Source organism: Amphiura filiformis, chromosome 7 (assembly GCF_039555335.1).
Source record: "Amphiura filiformis chromosome 7, Afil_fr2py, whole genome shotgun sequence".
Classification (NCBI taxonomy): domain Eukaryota; kingdom Metazoa; phylum Echinodermata; class Ophiuroidea; order Amphilepidida; family Amphiuridae; genus Amphiura; species Amphiura filiformis.
In genome coordinates, this window is record NC_092634.1 from 46,180,659 (window position 1) to 46,201,884 (window position 21,226).

Genomic DNA, 21,226 nt, shown 5'->3' on the forward strand with positions numbered 1-21,226 from the left:
AGAACATTTTAAGACCGATATTAGTTAGCGGTAGGCCTTATTTGTCCAAAATTTCGCGCGCTCCGCGCGCAATTGTTTTAAAAGAACATTTTAAGACCGATATTCAACTTCTAGTAACCAAAATTAATTAATTGTAGGCCTTATTTGTCCAAAATTTTGCGCGCTCCGCGCGCAATTGTTTCAAGAATTGGGGAGGGGGCGCCAATTTTGTTTCTTGCCCCGGGCGCTACCAACCCTAGTTACGCCACTGATCGCATCGACTACATTTATAACTATTTATGAGTGAGGTCTTATACATTGCATACCCAGCTGAACTTGCATTTAAGACTACTTGACATTCTACAGTTCTTTGCATGCGGAAATCATTTATAATTTTCTATAGACCTAGTAGAAGTCCCCATGAAAAATGGACATAAATGGGCCCTTTTGCAATAGATTTCTGGCTAAGGGCCGTGCTCTGTGAGCACAATGTCATGTTTCTACTTTTATTTAAAACTCCTCGGTTGGAGCGAGTGAGTTGGAGCAGAGAAGATGAGTCTATTCTAATCTTCTCAGGTAAGAGCTTTAGAACTCCTTTGATGCTCACTGGTGTATGTAGGTCGTGACTTCCAGCAAGCATTTCAGCTATTGTAGTACTTCCCGGTAGATGCACAAATCCATTAGAGCGTGCAATTTAATATTCCTTGGAAATAAGCCGGTCAATTGTTGACCCTGAGATGAGAGAGACAACTAATGGCTGAGTTGATGAAGATATTCAGTGTTCCGCTGTTCTCAATGACAATGTACGTATACCATTAACATCATATCAATGTAGTACATATCCGTGAGTTCAAGTGAAAAAATTAGACACATTGTAAAAATGGCACCCAAACTAAAGAAAGTTTTATTAGGTGGATTGATATTGGTGTCAGCGACAATATTGACATGGATGCAATTATATAGTAAAATAACTACTGTTACAAACATAGGCATATCTGAACCTTATGAATTGAAGAGGTTGAAAAAATCAGAGCTGGTTCAGCAAACTAAAGAATTAATCCAGAGTCGATTGCTACGTGCTGAATCTTTAGCGAATGAAGGTTAGTGCTGTATTTTTATTATTGTTTACATGTAATAACAATACACTGTTAAAACGCCGTTTAAAAGTCAAAAAGCTGAACTGAACAACCAATCGCTTAAAATATTTCAACAGGTTGTTTGAGGTGGTACTACACCCCTTGATAAATTTGTGAATATTTTTGCATTTTTCTCAAAGAATAATAAAACACTGGTAACAAGTTATGTATATTATAGGGGCAAGGAATCCAGTTACTGCACTGGAATTTTAGTGACTCAAGACAAGTAGTTATTGATTTATTGATCAAATATTGGGTTTCCCTCATTTTTGACTGTAAATCCACAACTGCTGTCTGTGCTGAAATAAAATTTTCAGTGCAGTAGTTGTAGTCCTTGCCCCTATAATATACATATCTTATTTGTTACCAATGCGCTACAATTTTTGAGAAAAATGCAAAAATGCACAAAATTGGCCAGGGGTGTAGTACCACCTTAAAAATTGCAAACTAACTGTTTAAAAACAGGGTTATCTAAACTTTTAAACATATTTTTAACAGTGCTAGTGTGTTTATGTTGTTGTTGTACTAATAACATGAATATAATGAAAGACAGAGATAAAAAGACTACTTCGTGTCTGACGTCAAGGCAAAGGCGCGCCGTGATTGGTTGCCGACCTGCGCAGTACGGCATTTTCTGTCTAGTTGTCAGAATTTCAGACGCGAACTAGTCTTTTTTTTTTATCTCAGTCTTTCATTAAAACAGCTGTTATCTTTTTCATGATTTCAAGTGGAGCATTTATAAATAATTTTCCAAATTTGTGAGGATTCATTTGAGTAGCTTGTTGCATAAAAATGCCCGTATATCTAATTAACATTTTGTATTTTTAATTAAATCATCTGCTGAACAACTGAGGACCCTACTTCTCAGGCCTGGGAAACACAATGACATGAGTAAATAAATAAAAAATAAAAAACCGAAAACAAAACAAAACAATGAGGAAGTTTCTTTTGGTGACGGTATTTTTTTCTGTGCTTCAAAACTGTGGAACAAACTCAGTGGCGAAGCCAGCTTTCTTGGTGAGAGGGGGCAACAAAAATAATTGCGGAGGCAAAAACGAAACAAAATTCCGGTTGCATCATTTTGACCCGGTATTATTGGATGGTATTATACATAATACCGGCTTATTTTAGAGAGAATGTACCGTATATGGTGAAGTTTGAACTTTCAAAAAAGGTCTTATTGGGACAATGTGCTCACGTAGCGCGCCAAAAATTTGTATTTCACACTATTTTGGCACATGATCTGATTGAAGAGGGGCTTATTGTTTGTATTTTACACTAATTTGGCCCATAATCTGGGTGAATTTTGGTGCGGGATCCTTGCCACTTTCTTTTCCTTTGCCTTCCCGATTTTTTTCTTTCATTTTTTGTCTGAGGGCACTTTTATCTTTCATTTTTTTGGTCAGGAGGGCACTCTGCCCCCTGACCCCACTGGCTAAGCTACTGAACAAACTACCGGTGCATATCACAAACACCCGGCACAAACAGGACATTTGATACATACAAGAATGTCCTGTATTATCATGATTATAGAAAAAAAGTCTTATTCACTTTTGAAACCTAAAAACTTAATTAATTAAACCTGTTGAATAATTCGTCTCAGGTATTAACGGGTCGGGTCATTTTAAATTGATCTTCGAAAAGTTTTCTGATACGTTCATTAATTTCTCAAAAAGTAAAAATCGCAGTTTACCAAATAACGGTTAAAATGAAAGCCATTATTGGGGGGGGGGGGCTAATTGTTGTATCACTATGAAAGGCCTGTCACCAATATAAACATTTGATTCGGTGACCCAAGTTCATGGTCATTTCCATGCCCGAAAAAAGGTGGTATGTTTTTGAAAAGCGCTTCCGCTTGGAATGTAGTTCGCGATTTTAATTTATGCACTTTTAGCCGACAAATTTTACACACTAGAAATGCAGGGGCGTAGCAAGAGCATCAGGGGCCCATGGACAAGGAGCAGTACGGGCCCTTTTTACCAGGGCGGGATTTACCTTATGGGGGCCCTAAGCCAGGCCAAAATTTGGAGGCCCCGAAGTCACGTGCCGAGGAAGGCATGTGCACTCAAGTCAGTGGCCAAGTTTTGGTTTACGTATAATATAGTAGGGGACTAACATATTTTGTTCCGATGTTACAAGGACATTTGAGCACAAAGCATGCGAAAAAAATCAATTTCAGACTATTTTAGCCCCAAATTAACATGAATTTTGTCATTTGAATGCGCGCGGAAAATTTTAGTTTTGCCCTATTTTTTCAAAAAAAACCAGGATGTTATTGGGGTTAAAAGAAAGATGCATAGGGAAATGGGGGCCCTGGACCAGGGCCCATCTGGCCCGATGGTAAATCCGTCCCTGCTCTCCATTATCAGCCCTTATTTAACTTTCGCTTTTGTGCTCGGGGCCCCTGGACCCTCGGGGCCCGTGGACTTCGTCCACCCTGTCCCCCCGCTTGCTACCCCCCTGTAGAAATGTCGCTGGCATAAATACCGACTTTTTTAACAGTATCGTTTTTTAAACCAAAATACCATCCACATTAGCTCCCAATACTTTGATGAAACCATAAATACCAAATCGGACTGCAGGTGATGAACAGATTTTAAACTAGAACTAGGCCCTCTCAAAATGTACTTTTTAAAATATCGCGTTGTGATAAAAAGTTTAATTTTGGACTGATTTTTCCTTGTTTTTTTATAACAAGGAAATGCTTTACATACCCCAAACTTCTCACATAGTCTTGGCTCAATGTCCGTTATTGGTTGGTATTATAACAATTAAACGATTTTCATTATTAACTTGCTTTTTACCACAATGTTTTCCCACGCAATGTTCGAATATATTTCAAAAATGGCGCTGATTTCGGTATCACATCAACGACAAGGTTATCCTAAGATTTGTGAGAGATTCTGTCATTATATTCACGGGTTTTCTACTAGCTATTTAAACATATGACAAATTTGGCTGGTTTGCGATAAGCTATACCATTTTTCACCCTGATGTTGCAGTGACGTCAGTACTGTGTGAATTTCATTAGGCGTAGCCTCACTCGCTAGCGTTTGATCAAAGCGATGATGTACACACGCACGCGGTTAAAGACGCCGCCTAGATGCGCGAACGAAACAGCTGCTTCAACGCGTTGACGTGACTGCCACATCGGGGTGAAAATGGTATAGGTAATAGATGACTATGAAAACCAAAAAATTAAAGAATCTAATTCTGTGATGAAAACTCAAACTCGTCCCCCGATAAAGGTTGGCAATTGAAGCAGGCGTCGGTTTAGCGAACGTTGCCTGTTTAATGCGAGTATAAACGCCGCCCGGACTGTGAAGGTTTCCGCATACCGAATATGGGTTTAGCCTATTTCATGGCCTAGGCCCTAGGATTTTATTTTTCGAAAAGAAAGCCTAATCCTGGAGCCTAATCAATTGAGAAGGGAATGGAATTTGTCACAATAATATCAAAATTAATACTTGTCGTCCATAACAAGAAGGAATGCATCACGCCATATCCAGCTATAGTATTATAATTGATTTACACTGAACATGAAGCTATAATATCTCTACTAGCTTCATGCACTGAACATTTGCAGACCCGGCCTTCTACATGTAGTGAGTACCACATTAGATTGTGTTTACAAGAAATAATAAGCGCCACCACCACGAAATTTCTTATGCCAGCAACTTTGATGATAGAATATTATCTACAACCTCACACCCTGTTTTTCAAGACCTCTCTTTTATCTATTGACCTCAAAGAAATTATTATTAATGAGCCGTTAAGGGACTGGAATATTTTTATGGTTGAACGAACAACGTATGACCACTACACAGGTCAATGACCTTATTGTGATCTGGCGGTTTTTTTAAATTTTATAGCACGGTCCCTGAACACAACATGATGCGTAGGGCATATTTCCAGACAAGGAACAATAGAGACAAATTGCCTGGCAACGACGTCACATATAATCCTAGTCTATAGTGTGATCAGAACATTACAGGCTGGTGGTCATTATAGTACGATCAGTACGGAAAGTCCAATGCGATTTGTAAGTTTACACAGCTGAAGTTGTGAAATGGTTAAAAGACTACAATATTACGGCATAAACAAGAATATGTTTGTTTGGTCTTTATTCCTATAGGCCCATCCCTTAAGATACACAAGGCGAACATTGATACTGGTAACAACTTTATTGGGAGAAAAGCACCAGCTACACCTATAATAGCACCTAAAACATTAGAACAAAAATATGGATCATGTGTGAATTATTACGCATGGAATGACGCATATCCAGATTCTTACAAATCACTGCCATTGAAATCAGAAGAGGATAGTCCTGCGGTAAGTCATATTTAGCTTTCTTGTTTCTTTGTTTTATACCCGTTGCTTGGCCATATGAGGGACATTGTTATGCATGACCAAAGGGGTATATAGGTAGGAGTAGGGGTAAAAGGCTCGTACCCGGAGTTTTGTCCCTGGTCTACCCTTGTATCTGGTCTTGCCATAGCTGTCTAACTGGTCAAATTTAAAGCTCATAATTATATTTTCTTGCCGGATGTATTTTTGGACGCACTTAGCCAACTTTGAAAGAAACTTGCTTTTGCAAGGCACTTAAAAAGAAATTAACAAATAATTAGCCCTAAATAGGAAGTTTGATCTGGGTAATAAATTCGGGAGTGCACTTCAATATTAAATGGATACTTTCAGGTGTGGAGACTTCCCTGGGGAGACTTGCAGTGAGGAGCATTCGGTGAGAGGAAATGTAAAATGATAATCTTGACGTCTTTGGGTAAGGGGATCGGTGAAAACAATGACATTCTACAAAAAATGGGGCTTTTGGATGATCAGTCCTACATAAGCCTCAAACAATTAATTTCTGTAATTTTAACATGTTTAAGGGCGAGTTTCTCGACAAGCGTCTTAGTAAGCCTTGAGGCTAGACTATAACCAACTGCTAAGTCCCCAGTCGTAAAACTCGCTCATAATGGCTTCAAATGGATTTGTTATTTTAATAACAAGACAATATTGAAATTAGTAATGAATTAAAATTCTATTTGATCATCAACAAACGATCTTTCTACCGTCAACTTCTAATATTTCAGCAACCGCAGGACCATGTGGTGTTCAACAGAGTGGGCAAGTGTGGCAGTCGTTCTGTGATCGCTCTCTTACGTCATCTTGCCATAATCAATAACTTCAATTTGATTTCTTCTGTAGTGAATAATATGACAGTGATACATGAAGCTTGGCAGGTATGTTTGTTCATGGTCCCTGATTTGTTTGAAATGTTTATGGGAATTTTAGTGTATTCTGGATATTATTACTTTTACAGGAAGTCTCCGGCAATCACAACATTACCGGTATGCCTTATGTTATGTTAGAAAAATTAGATAAAAGTACGAATCACGTGTTTTATGTTCAAAACAAACTCATATTGACCACAAAAACTAATAAAAACAGCCGGTTCTCACACGCGATAGTCAACATTCCCGCGCCGAAATTGTCTAGTGCAATGACGTTATGGTTATTTTGTGCTCAATCAATTGTCGTCAGCCTTCGTTGTATCGTTGGGACGTCATTGCACCAGACAATTTCGGCGCGCGGGAATTTTGAATATCGCGTGTTGAGAGACGGCTGGGTTTTTTTTGGATCAATATGAGTTTGTTTTAAATAAAACCACGTGATTTGTGCTTGATAATTATTTTTCTAACATATAATAAGGCATAATGTTGTGATTGCCCGAGACTTCCTTTAGAGGAGAATGGTACGATTTCATCAAATGTTATTTCTGCCTTGGTTGAATGACCTGAATTGACTATCCGTGATGTTCATTGCCACGTCTTTATTCATGTCAATTCCAATCCCCTTGCATAGGACAGCTAAAATATGTGTGTGATGGCCCTTAGAATACTGCCAAGATTAACATGATTCAATGGGCTTTTACGTTTTTGCACACCTGAGATATGGCAAACTATTCTTTGGTTAAAATGTTTTTCATAGCAGAACAATTTGAGACCACTTTGAATAAAAGCGGAGCAATTTTTGATTTTTTTACCCTTGTTCTGTAGACAGTTATGGAGACATATTTGATATTAATTGACATTTATGCCTATAACTCAAGAACTGTACATCGGAGATAAGTCAAACTATACTTTTTTTGTTTTCTGAATCCTAAAAATGAGAGGAATACATCTTCAGCCCTACATTAGCGACAAGTTAAGATATATGCAAATTACCATTTCCCCCTCTTTTTTGGATATGTTGTTCAGGAGGGTGTTTAGAGTCACTAGCAAGCAAAAACATTGGTGTTTCAATTTTGTCTAGTTGCGCCCACTTAAATTGACTCGTCTATGATGTGTTACGAATATCCCGTACACTATATTCACAGTGTTATGAACATCGTGTACGCGTTCGACTATATTATTTCGATCATATGAATTAAACGATTTGCTCAGTTGTTTTATTAAAAATCCCAACGAAAGCTTTGATTTTGCAGCGTAGACCTATGGTAGCTTTTTAAAGTACATGTACATTACAAATTATTGTGAGTAAAACTCAAGACTTTTGAATGATTTTGAAATCCAACTATGTTTGCATTTTTATTCCTTTGCAGGAAAGCATAGTCTATTCCATAGAACAGTTTAAAACACCATTCCTCGTTCAAAGGCATCTGTATTATGTTGACTTCACATAGTAAGTTGAATAACCCTTTAAAGCCATAATGTACGATCTTATAATATGAAATTGGTTTTTTTTTTCAAACCTGACTTTTTTTTGCATATTTGTAATGTTTACACATGTCCCAACTTGGATAGGTACCATGGACCAGAAGAAGAACGATACCAGGTAGCCAATGATTTTGAATCCGTCATTTTGTTTTATTTTCGCACGTTTGAGCTAGAGTCCATTTTTACACATGTCCCAACTTGCACCTAAATGGAATCGGCCAAATTGGTTGTCTTTGTAGGTCAACAGAGCAAAGTTTGACATATTATCATAATTTAAAAATTTAAAAATTATGATAATATGTCCTTTGTAGGTCAACAGAGCAAAGTTTGACATATTATTATAATTTAAAAATTATGATAATATGTCCTCCCATAGAACTGTGTGTTAAATGGCCAAAATAACCAGTGGGGTTTCTTTCACTTTACCTTGTTATTTCAACCTAAAATGGACAGCAACCCTTCTCGTCAGTTATTACTAATATTATTTCAACATTTTGAATAAAGAATAACAAAATCAAAATTTGACGGAAATCGTACAATAAGGCTTTAATCACAGATATTGTGTTCCAATAGCTGTCATTTAAATTTGTGTGCAATTCCTAATGGGTGATTACAATATTGTGCGAAAATTGCAGCTAAAGGCATAGTCGTTATGTTGTGAAAGAAAACTTTAGGACAACAAACATGACAAAGGGGGCAGTATATTTACGAATATATAAATGGCGAAGGTGAGATTTAAACCGGGGCCTTAAAAACACAAATTAACACACACAGACCCCCTAATGTTGGCTTTAGAATGAGAGTGTTTGCGAACTAATTGGGAAGTTTGAATTACTAATAGATCACTGTAGATGGAACACAACTACACAACTTGCTTAAACCATGTTCCTGCCAAAATATCTAAGTGAGCATTTTCACTAGTAATGTGTGACTTCTTACTTTTTTGTCTTAAAAAACACTGCTGCTTCGTCTATGTAGTTACGGCGCCAAGCCCCCTGTGTACATCAACATAATTCGAGATCCTTTAGCAAGGATGGTATCACAGTACTACTTTAGAAGGTTTGGGGATGGAAAGATAATTAATGGAACGCACAAGGATAGGTACAGTGGACCAGAAGAAGAACGAAACCAGGTAGCAAATGATTTTGAAACAGTCATTTTGTTTTATTTTCGCACGTTTGAGCTATATAGAGTCCATTTAGCTTCCACGAGAGAGTGACGGAGCTACTTCGCGCGTGCACAGATGTACGGTCTTTGATTGCGCGTATAAATATGTTCTGCAAGTTCCTTGAGTCAATGCGCGCGATTTAATACTACACGAACTAGAGCACGCACTGACGTCACTCTTTCGTAGAAGCCAAACTATAATAGAGCTAGTTTCCTTTGCAGACGGTACGCTGACATAGTTATGTTAGCAATGTGCGGTTGAAGTCTCTCTTGGTAGAGGTATCTATAGTATCACTGTTGTCAAATCTACAGTGACGACCTAGTCGGTTTGTATAGGCCTACATAAGGATCTACCGGTGTAGCAGCACCCCATATAGAGCCCAGCAGCTGTATTCACTGCGTGGTGACACTGCCTTACTTCAGATGTAGTCAATCTCCTGTATAACACCGCACCGTCGGCCACCATATACTTTGATCAGTTCGTAATCGGCGGGCTTTATAACATCGCGGATTAATATCAAAATATTTTATTTCGGTCTTGTGACGAATTATTAATTCAAGCCATATACTTTATCTACTTTCTTTAACACACAAAATATAGACTAGACATGTCAACTAATAGCATTCTTAACGTGGTTCTACTTGCGGCGTAGTGATAAAAGCCCAACATTTCCCGCCTATTACGAGCCCGGATTACGAGCTGATCAAATTATAGGCTAGGTTACTTTGGAGTGACGGCGGTAGTGACAGTGTACAGAGTTCCAGTGCGACGTAGTCACTCTGTCGCCAGAATTATTCCCCTTTATAAAAGCTTATATAATTACTTGTCTTTTGCATATTTGAACGTTTGGGTGTTTTCCCTAAGCCTATCTTGAGCATTTTCATTTAAAAGATACCCTGAGCTGAATGTGTGCCTTGCACCCTCATTTTTGACCTGCCAAAAGTTGTCCCCATTTTACCATCCCCACGGCTCATAATTATTGCCACAACCCTGAGTATGTTACTTAAAGCCATATTATAACATTTCTGTAAAAATAGATTAGTATTTATTTTCCATAAAATGTTAGCTTTTCCAGATATGTCCCCTTTTAATTTTGAGCCGAACAAGTGAGGTAAAGCATAGAAAATTTGAATTTACTACTAGCGCCCATGCATGTTTAACTCCCGCGGTTGTAATACGGTACGATCCTCGTGGTGTGTGTGTATGTGTATCCCGCACGCCGTGTGCGTACTGTGCATACGTGTTCGACTAATATTTCCATCGTAATAATAAAACGCCGCGGCGCGCGCGCCGGTTCCATCGTTTTATTCAAAATCTCAGATTTTGACAAAACTACAGCACCTAAGTCTTGGTTTTTGCAGAGTATCTTTATTGACTAAAGTACATTACAATCGTGTAAAAACCAGAATTTAAAATTTTTTTGAGGGCGTTCTCCTCAGCAAAGGTTATAATATGGCTTTAATGATTTTATTAATATATTTATTATTTCTCGTACTGACAGACTTTCGATGACTGCGTGTTACGATCGAAATGGGAATGTACAGGCTTAAACACATTCTATATTGTGCCCTTTTTCTGTGGCCAGCATACCAACTGCAGGTAAGTTACAAAGATTACACCGTAGCTCACAAGACATAGTGGCGTATCAGCAATTTTTGACAAAATGAGATAAGATCAGTTTCATAATCTATGTATAAAGCTCTACATTCTGACAAACTATCAAGACATGCATGTCATTAATTAATTAAGTATTATCACTAATTAGGTTTGGCGTATCTCACTCAATGAAATTATTGTGTACAACATTCCCCTTGTTTTGGACGACATAGTGGCGTATAAGTGACATACGCCACTATGTCGTAAATAATGTGACATACACCACTATTTTGGTATATCGTGGCTGTGTGGCCAATATAGATATGAATTCAACTAGTATTATTCGACATACTGGCGTAATTTTGACAAAAAATGTGACATACTGGCGTATAAGTTTAATGACTAATTACAATTAATTGGTGAATGACAGACAGCAATGCATTTAGCTGTATTTTATACATTAAATGTAACTTAAATATTTATATTTTCGTATCCATTCAAGAAAAGGGGACATTTTAATCGAGGCAATGTATGACAAACTGTTAAAAGTTGCAAAAACTTCAGATGCAATTATCTCAAAATGGCCATTTTCGTGATACGCCACTATGTCTTGCGAGCGACGACACAACTTAGGCACGATCCACGTTTGTGTTTGGGGGGTGTGCTTTTGTAAACGGCATCTATTGGGTACGCGAGTACGCGCACCCTAAACTGTGCGCACAAGAAGCGAGGTTGCACCCGTAGGTTTGCTAGATGATGATGATATTTAGGTGTAAATAGCATGAAAAACGCATTAAACAATGTCCCAAATAAGGAGTGTAGGGTCAGTCAATCCTGGCGAACCTCAATGGTTTTAAATTGTAATAATATTATTTTATTAACGTACTCAACATTTTGTGATGTTCTGAGCGTTTTCAAGTTGAAATGAAATCCCATCCAATTACCTGACCGACGACGGAATAATTCCTAAATGCAGTAAATATGTTACACATACCATAATGTATGTAATACTAATAATAGTCGACAGAAGACAGTATTGTGAGCTGAATTAACAGAAATGGTGGAAGAAAAGTTAAAGAGAGATAGCCACAGAAACAGTGTGTGACCATTGATGAGAGTTAAGCCTAATAGTTAGGATACACGCCTTTGGTGCACGAGGTCGCAGGTTCAATTCGGCTGAAATAAATTACTGGCAACTTCTGTAGACTAAATTCAAACTTCCACTATAAATCAGGCTAATGGTGCATCTACAATTGGACAAATGAACCATGAGAGTACTCTATCCTTCGGAGGGGATATTAAGTCATAGGTTGTACAGAGAACCACACCCCTACTTGTAGCTCGCAGTCAGTCTCGAAAGAGTAGGGTGTAAACACCTCCCTGGTGGTTCCAATCCGCCCGAATTAAGCTGTTTGAATATTCACAATCTAAGTATCTGCGCCAAGAGAGAGAGGGTGCGGATGAAGTGAACGGATTCTGATATCTACACAAAAACAACAACCAGCAGCACCGTGATCTTGATGGAATGGTGCTATTTGAAAGCACATGTCTGCGTGTATGTTTATACACTTTGATCAGCTCGTTATCGGCGGGAATAATTAGGCTTTTACCACTACCAATTACTACGCCGAAAAGTAGACCGTCGTCAAGAGTGATAATTGTCCTGTTTGATTGTTATTTTGCGTGTTAAAGAAAGTAGACAAACTAAAGTATAGGACTTCAATTAATAACTTGTGATGCTTCTGGCATTCTCAAAATAAAATATATTGATATTAATCCGCGATGTTATAAGGCCCGCCGATTACGAGCTGATCAAACTGTAGGTGGAGGAGACAGACAGACATAGACATACAGCTATAGTCACAGATAGTATAATTATGTGTATGAACTACACAAGGATTTTCTTTTTCCTAGCACTTAATTTTTGGTTGTCTCTTGTTGTTTCAAGGACCCCATCTATGTGGGCCCTGAACCAAGCTATTGAAAATGTAGAAGAGGACTATTTATTTGTGGGCATCCTGGAAGAACTTGAGGACTCATTGAGTGTGTTAGAAAGACTGCTGCCATCAATGTTTAAAGGTGCCTTGGAGCATTATCTACATCCTCTAGGTAAGTGGACTTAAAGAAGTATAGACCACCAAATATAGGATGCTTCTGATTGGGGTTGAACACCTTTTGGTTTTTATTATATGGGTATCTATATACAACATGTGTCATGAAACCAAACACACATTTTACAGCCTAATATTTCATATGGTAAATATAATGTTTCTTCCGGTACCATAAATTTTTAGGGGAAATGCGGGATCATGCGACGAATAAGATCATGCACAGGCAACTTCCTGCTTATTCTATGTTCAATGAACTAAAAAATACATATTTCAAAACTTTTAACTCATATTTCTAAGATGTTATGTAAGAAAAGTCACATGGTATTAAATGTTTGACTTCAATGACTTGATGGTCTTCAATCACATACTTTTGCGCTGTTATCAAAAACTCTTTACTTATCAGGTCAGGTCAAGAAGGTGCGAATGTTCTTATCCAAACAAAACAATATGTCTCGGAGTTTACAACGATTTTGAAATCCAATGAAGTGTGTATTTTCTCCTTTTTCCCGAGACAAAAGCGCACCGCAAAATTAACGCGAGCGGCAGCTCTGAGGCAAAATACGAGGGACGCTCAATCTTTGCAAGCTTTGAGACATATTTTTGACATAATCAAAAACATTACTATAATAAAACTATGACATAGTTTAATCCACTCATGTTTTCTATTTTTTTTATTTTGGCTGCTTCATTTTGTCTATGGTGTGCCATGTGAGTATTTTTGGTAATTAGGCAGATTTAGCTGGACCTAAAAACAAAACTAACTTATTCACTCACTCAAAACACTCACTCACTCAAAGTACTCACTCACTCACTCACTCAAAGCACTCAATCACTCACTGCATTCACTCACTCCTTACGAGGAAAGTCTTTTGGTTCCCTCACAAACACTTTTACGCAGGGTCGTAGCCAGTGGATTGCCCCAAGAAAATTTTCAGGGATAAAATGCGGACGACAAAGAGTAAAGCGTCCTTTTATAAATGGAACAACAGATTGGCAAATGGGGACGAAAATTTGTGTTTGCCCCCTCACACTAGAATCCTGGCTACGCTACTGCTATCACGCATTTCCAGTTAATATGGTGTTCACAGTCAATATGGTGTTCCTTACTCCTGTCCACGTACTCCTTATCACTGATTTGGAACTTCCCTATACGCTGGCGAAGTTACGTAATTAATCGGATTAATTACCATAGAAATAGGTGAAAACAATTTTGAACATATCGCGCTGCACTACAAGCAGGTTACACTCATCACCTGTGTATGTCTGCAATCATATATTGAATACAATACTGGTCTTTTCAAAGATACTATATTCATACTTATCTTACAGGTGCAAGTAATCAGCATGGTATGGTTCAATGAAGATGTATCGCATGAACGTATCAGTGCAGCGCGGTATATTCAAAAATTGTTTTCACCTATTGCTATGGTAGTTAATCCGATTATTACGTAACTTCGCCAGCGTATTAAAGCAGGAGGGTGAAAGTGCATAGGAACAATGCCGGAAACTACGTCACGCTATTGTTCGACCTAGGCTACATCATTTTTAACGCATGCGTGTTCGTCAATACAGCTTTAGACTCCTCCACCTTCGCAACACGGTACGTGGAGTGACTGGAATCACACTGACGGCGGAGGAGAATACTGGCTGGTTTTATACAGTTTAATTCTATCAAGCATATAATACCTGAACAATCATCGTCATTTGATCTATTTACTACAGAATATATTGTATACTCAAAATATAATTTTAAAATAGTAAACCTGTTAACTTATATATTTGTGTACTAAAATATAAGGACACGTGAATAAAATCATGTCGAAGACAAAATGGCCGCTAATCCGCCTATTGTGAGACCTAGGATACATATTCCGAATGAGGGCAGCAGACTAAGATGCTTATCCCTTCCTCTTGATCCCTGATTAAAGGTTCTGGAGGCCATTCATATCAGAACCAAAAGAACGAGACTGAACAGAGATAAAGGATTAGAGCTTGACCCAGTTGGGGACAGTACATGGTCTCGTATTACCTTCATATGCAGGTAATATGGAACAGTTTGTGATGACGTCATTGTCGCGTCATAATATCCCAACGAACATAGATTTAATTCAATAATGCCTGTGTTATTCATGAAGAGTGGCCAGTTCAGAATAAGAAACTGCCCGACTCTTTTAATTTTTATGCAAATTAGGCAAATGTGTTTAACGATCATGTATCACCTGCACCTACCCTACCAATTTTGTAGCGTAGAAGTTTCAAAATAAATTCCTTTTCTGAATTTACTAGTATGACTAAAACTAAAAGTGATCAAAGCAGTGGCGCCGAGAGCCATTACGGGCCAAAATGAACGTCTGGGTAAAATGAACGTGTGGGCCCCCTTTTTTACGGGGCCCCTGAGGTTATTTTCGTTATTTTTTACGGGGGCCCCGAGCTTTTGGCAGGAAAAGATAATTGAACTTAACACAGCGTACAATTTCAAACTTGCTCAAATTGTGTTAAAAACTAACCATCCCAATGTATTCCTTTTTGCCAACTATCTATTCGCTGGCGAAGTGACGTAGTTAATCGGATTGCAACCTGTTGTAGTGCAGAGCGATCTATTCAAAAATTGTATTTATCTATTGCTAGGGTAGTTAATCCGATTATGACGTCACTTGGCCAGCGTATGGTAGCAGTGCATCGCCCCAGTTGTACCTCCCCGGGCGGGCCCCGGGCCCACCCACGGGGAGATCTCACATATAAATCAATGGTCAATCATCTGTTGGTTAGGAAACAGGAGTAGGAGGAGGTAATGGTGGTGGCGGTGGTGATGGTGGTGGTGGTGGTGGTGGTGGTGGTGGTGGTAGTGGTGGAGGAGGAGTCGGTGGTTATGATGGTGGTCCCAACAAACACAAAACGTTTTACAGAAAACGTTTTAAAATGTTTTATTAACATTTAGAAAAACATTTTTGAAAACTTTTCGGTTTTGGTTGTTGTAATTTAGTAATAATGTTCTATTTATTTTTATTAAGGTAATTTTAAGCTCATCAGGAATCATTCATCTGAGGTCAACTAACTCGCCAGGGGATAACTTGTGGTTACGAATTTAAACCAAAATTTCCACATATTTATCTTTCTGTCTATAACAGGTGAAGATACGTCCGCCATGACCAGCACAGCAACTCTCCACAAGAAGAAACCATCTCCACAAGTTGAACAGATCATGAAAGAGGCAATGTGGTTTGAATACCAATTTTATAACTATGTCAGATATAAGTTTAATCAAACCAGAGATGCGCTAGGAATTACGCCGTACAAATCTAGGCCATCTCATGTCACATGGGGAAAGTTGAAGAAGGAGAAACTGTCGGTGCCCGATCAATGCATGTGGTGAGCTATAAGGGTGCACTTGGTGCAAAAAGCGGGACATTTTGAAAGAGGACATTTCGTGATCGACATCGTCCTCCCCCACTTACCTCCCAAAAGGGTGAGATATTTATACCATCAGAAATAATGTATGTACGCATAACATATCTTGCAGAATTGAAGCGGACGTTTGCCAAAGAAATTCTCCAATATGCAGTATGTCGACAAACATTAATTTCAACACAGTGGCATATAATAGAGCGGTATAATTATGCGCAGCATAGCTCTCAAACAGAATACTAGTATACTGAAATAAGGTTTTTATCGTCAATAGAGGCTGACTGGCTCTGCACTATATATGAGACCACCCCCTCTATTGGTACATTGGTATCCCCATTTAGCAGGACCACTTTCTTTCAAATGAACTATTTTTACATGCACCTTGTTCGCACTCAGCACCCTCAAGTTGATCTAAAACACCTCTTAGATCTTTTAGGGCGAATTTCTCGACCGGTGGCTTCCCGGGGGTGGCTTAGCAAGCTAATAGCAGTTGTCTTGCCTAGTCTCAAGGCCTCAAGGCTTAAGAGGTCGAAAGACCAGGCCTTTCCCGAAGGACGGCTACCATAAACTCGAGGCTCCGTTAGCATGTGGGCCAGGCTTGTAGGATTTATTTAGCTCCAGGATGTTTGTTTGTTTTGTTTGTTTTTTATTTATTTGGCTAGATCAATAGAATACAAAAACAAATTATAGAGACAGAAAAATCATTACAAGGTCCATTCTCCGATAAAGCGTTCAAGTTTGGTCTCAGGAATGACAAAATGCCAACCACAAAGAATTCATAAAATTCATTCAGAATCGTAAACTTTAAATTTCTATCTGTTTGTAAAGATCGCGATTTCTATTATGGTAAGGCTCATAAGACAAATGATTCGCATGATTGGCAAATGGCAAAAATGTATCGCAATAAAGCAAATAACTTGCGTTACACTCTGAAAAAGAAATTTTATACTGATTCCATCACAAGTAATGTAGGTAACTCTAAAAAGCTCTGGTCTACAATTAAGAAATTATTGCCTTCAAAATCTTCTTCAACAATCAAAACTGTGAAGAGTGATAATGATGGTATGTTGACATCTTCTCTTAAAGAAACTGCCAATGTATTCAATGATTATTTTACCTCAATAGGGGCTACACTTGCTAAAGATTTTGATGAAATAAATGTTGGTAGCAACAGTTTTAATACATGTACTAGTACTTTTAAGTTTAGTTATATTACCCCAGAGTTTGTATATAAGCATATTTGCGACATTCCAAACAATAAGTCACCTGGTATGGATGATTTTAGTGTCAAGATGTTGAAGCTAGCTGCACCATACATTTGTCATTCTATAGCATATATTTGTAATCTTTCTTTAAATACATCTGTTTATCCAACAGACTGGAAGTTGGCTAAAGTCACCCCAATTTTTAAGGCAGGTGATAAATTGGATGTTGGAAATTACAGGCCTATTTCTGTCCTGCCTCTCATTTCCAAAATTATTGAAAGAGCTGTTCATAATCAATTATATTCTTATTTAACTTCTATGGGTATTCTGTCAGAGAACCAGTCTGGTTTCCGTAGCAATCACTCAACAGCAACTACCCTGAATGATGTTCAAGATTTCATTTTAAAAAACATAGATAATGGACAAGCCACTGGTGCAATATTTCTTGATCTCAAAAAGGCTTTTGATTGTGTTAACCATTCTCTTTTAATTGAAAAACTTAGCAACTATGGTATTAAAGGTACAACACTTGAGTGGTTTGAATCTTATCTTGGTAATAGAGCTCAAGCTGTTAACATTAATACTACATTATCTGATTTTAAGAACATTAATATTGGCATTCCTCAAGGCTCTATTTTAGGCCCGCTTCTTTTTATAATATTTGTTAATAGTCTTTCTAATAGTGTTGATTGTAAATGTACTATGTATGCCGATGACACCACATTACTATGTACTGCTAATGACTCTTCTACTCTTCAATCAAAGCTTCAATGTAATTTATCTAAAATTGTTGACTGGTTCAAGAATAATAATCTTACATTAAACATTAAGAAAACTAAGTTCATGGTGTTTGGCACTAGCAGGGTGTTAAAAAACTTTACAGATGTTAGTTTATATTACAATAATGATACTATTGAGCGTGTAGATGTATTTAAGTATCTTGGTGTTACATTTGATCCTACCATGGCTTGGTCTGATCATATTAATGCAATGTCTTCCTGTATTTCTAAGCGATGTGGTGTAATTAAACGTGTCAAACCTTATATTCCAAAAGATACCCTCATCATGCTTGCTAATGCAATTGTTATGCCTAATTTTGATTATTGTAATACTGTTTGGTCTAACTGTTCTGTTGAGCTCTCCAACTCCCTCCAAATTCTTCACAATAGGCTTGCTCGTATTATTCTTTCTGCTGATATCAGAACACCAATTGATGACATGATGAGTACTCATCATTGGAATAATTTAAATGATAGGTGGTTCAACTATATGGCAACACTGACCTTCAAATGCCTGAAAGGAATGGCTCCTGGTTACCTTTCCTCTCAGTTCACTTTTATGCATGATATGCACTCTAAAGGAACCAGGAGTCAAACCAACTTTGCTCTTTTTGAACCACCATATAATATTAATGCAGGTAAAAGAACTTTTCATTCACGTGCTACTAAATTGTGGAATAGCCCTCCAAATGATAGTAGATGTAATTTTAAAGAAATGAGTATTGCTCAATTTAAGCAGTTGTTTTTGATAAAACCAGTGTAATATGTCTTTTATCTGAATTTACATGTTTTCCCAATTGTTCACAATTTCATGTGCCATTTATAATTATGTATTTTCTGATTTATTACTGTATATATATATATGCTTCTTGTTCACATTGTAAATGCAGGGCCTCCTTGGAAATCAGTGCTTGACATTGAAGGAGCTACCCTGGGTAAAGAAAGTTTAAATAAATAAATAAAAATTTAATAGTTTAAGAACACAAAACAATGCATGGGTGATTTTTCAACAATACTTCATTTTTGAGCAATATTACCTGTACGTATTGGGGGTAACGTATCAGTGGTAACGTATCAGTGAAGCCCTTTCCCATCTTTGTCTTAATCGTGCAAGTGTAAAAACTGACCGACTTAATACCCATACTTGATCACTCATCACCCAATGTACTAAAGTCTGATATGGTATTTGGCTTCATTTATCACAGCGTTTTTTTCCGAGGGGAGTAGAATTTAGGTAACGTATCTGTGACGGCATGAACGTAACGGCAGGACTTTTTGACCTTAATGACATTAATAGACCTGATTATTTTTACTTTGAAACCATTGTGTTATGTTCCATATGAATACCTGAGTGGAAGAAGGGCCCAACTCCAATTTTGTACAAAAATGAGTTTGACCCAGCATTTTATTGCCAACAGACTGTTCTTCCTTGTGTGTGAAAGATGAGTCAACATCCACTCTCCAAATAGTCTTCCTTGTACACTTAATCATGGTTTTTATGGAAGAAAGGCCCAACTCCATGAAGGCCCAACTCCATGGAGTTGGGCCCTTCTTCCACAAATATTGGAATATAAGAGAAATTTTGTTCACCCATGAAATCTGCTTTTCGCTACAATAAACTTTCTTGCTAACATATTAAATGCGTCTACTTGTGCAATTAATGGATAATTATCAAATTTCGGTGGCTATTTATAACACAACTGCTCACGGAACTGGCACTTGCAGTATATTAGTGGAAGAAGGGCCCAACTCCAGCTCGTATTAAGACCTGTACCGTTGCCATGGAAACATCATAAGTAATTCCGAATGTATGTTCATGTATTAAAGGTCCCCTGAAGATGAAAACATTCTATCTATAAAACTTTTCCAAATATTAAGTTTTTTCTTAATATCTCAAAAACAGTTTTGATGGAGTTGGGCCCTTCTTCCACTCAGGTATTCATATATATAATATAACTATGGAGCCTGCTTGATCCATCACATATGAGAACATTCATCTAGCCAATTATTTTCACAGATTGTTATCCATTAGAAATATTGTAACGTACTAGTATCTGTGAACAATATTGAAAGACCTGTTGGAAAAATTTAATAATCTGTGTTGTGATGATTTATACTTTATAATTAGGGCATGATACCAGCTATAAATGAAAAGTACATATAATCCATTATATGCGCGCATGTTTAGAGGGCAGGGACACATTATACGGAACACACCTTGGCTGGCGACATGGAGGAAAACAATGGACATGCATAATCAGCTTTATTGTTTTATATACTTTCTAGGCATGTTACAACCTCTAGCCTCACACATTTTAAAAAGCAACTCCGAAGTATAAGTTATATAAATAAAAGTTATTTCTTTCTAACGAAACAAGTCTGAATACGACTTGAAACTATGGGCGACACATATTTGGCATTTTGAACACTTTATTGGAGAATGTGCCACAAAGCACATCAAAGTGATAAATTATTTAAAGCTTAAATAAATCAGCCACAAAGCCATTTAGGAACAGGACACACGGAGAAAAAATTACAAGCCGGGATAACCGATTAAGCAGAAAAGCAGAAAAGGCAAGCTTATTTCCGATGGGGTCCCAAGAAAAGAGGAGAGAACAAAAGGGGAAAAAATGCCTACACAGTGAAATCAGACATCTCTTGACTTAGAGAATTGCTGCCCAGATGTTATTTGACACTTTGTTTAAATGCAGATGCAATCCCTTGATGTTTGATGGGAGTTCATTCCAGTCCAAAATGGCTTTGTAGTATAATGTGTTTGAAGCAATACCTTTTACTCTAGGAACAATGAAACTGATAAACAAGATCTTTATGTCACAAATAATCTGAGATATAGATGCTTGCAAAAAATTTCCAAACTTTTGTGGAGGAATTTATATTCACCATTCAGCGTCCTTTCTCCTCCGGATAATGTAATCTGCTCCACTTGACAGAACTGTATATTGTATAGTAAACCAGAGCTGAGCTTGTCGAAGAAGACCAATTTGAATCCCTTTCTTGGGGAAATGCGCACTTTTGCCATATGCCACAATCTTCCTTCGCTCAGCAGCTGAAATTTCCACTCCTACGATATCTTTAAGGGCTCGGATACCGGGCTCGGATAGCAC

General features: G+C 37.7%; 1 protein-coding gene and 1 long non-coding RNA gene across 2 annotated transcripts in view; one reads left to right on the plus strand and one right to left on the minus strand.

Moving 5' to 3' along the window:
• Positions 1-21,226, minus strand: part of LOC140157252 (uncharacterized) — a 246,147-nt gene that overhangs the window by 74,609 nt on the left and 150,312 nt on the right. The window lies entirely within an intron of this gene.
• Positions 600-16,571, plus strand: LOC140156386 (uronyl 2-sulfotransferase-like). Its single transcript, XM_072179345.1, has 8 exons — positions 600-1,079; positions 5,251-5,450; positions 6,212-6,361; positions 7,723-7,802; positions 8,816-8,969; positions 10,507-10,604; positions 12,550-12,710; positions 15,847-16,571. Exons 1-8 carry the CDS (start codon positions 860-862, stop codon positions 16,083-16,085), a joined length of 1,302 nt encoding a protein of 433 aa, XP_072035446.1. The 5' UTR covers positions 600-859; the 3' UTR covers positions 16,086-16,571.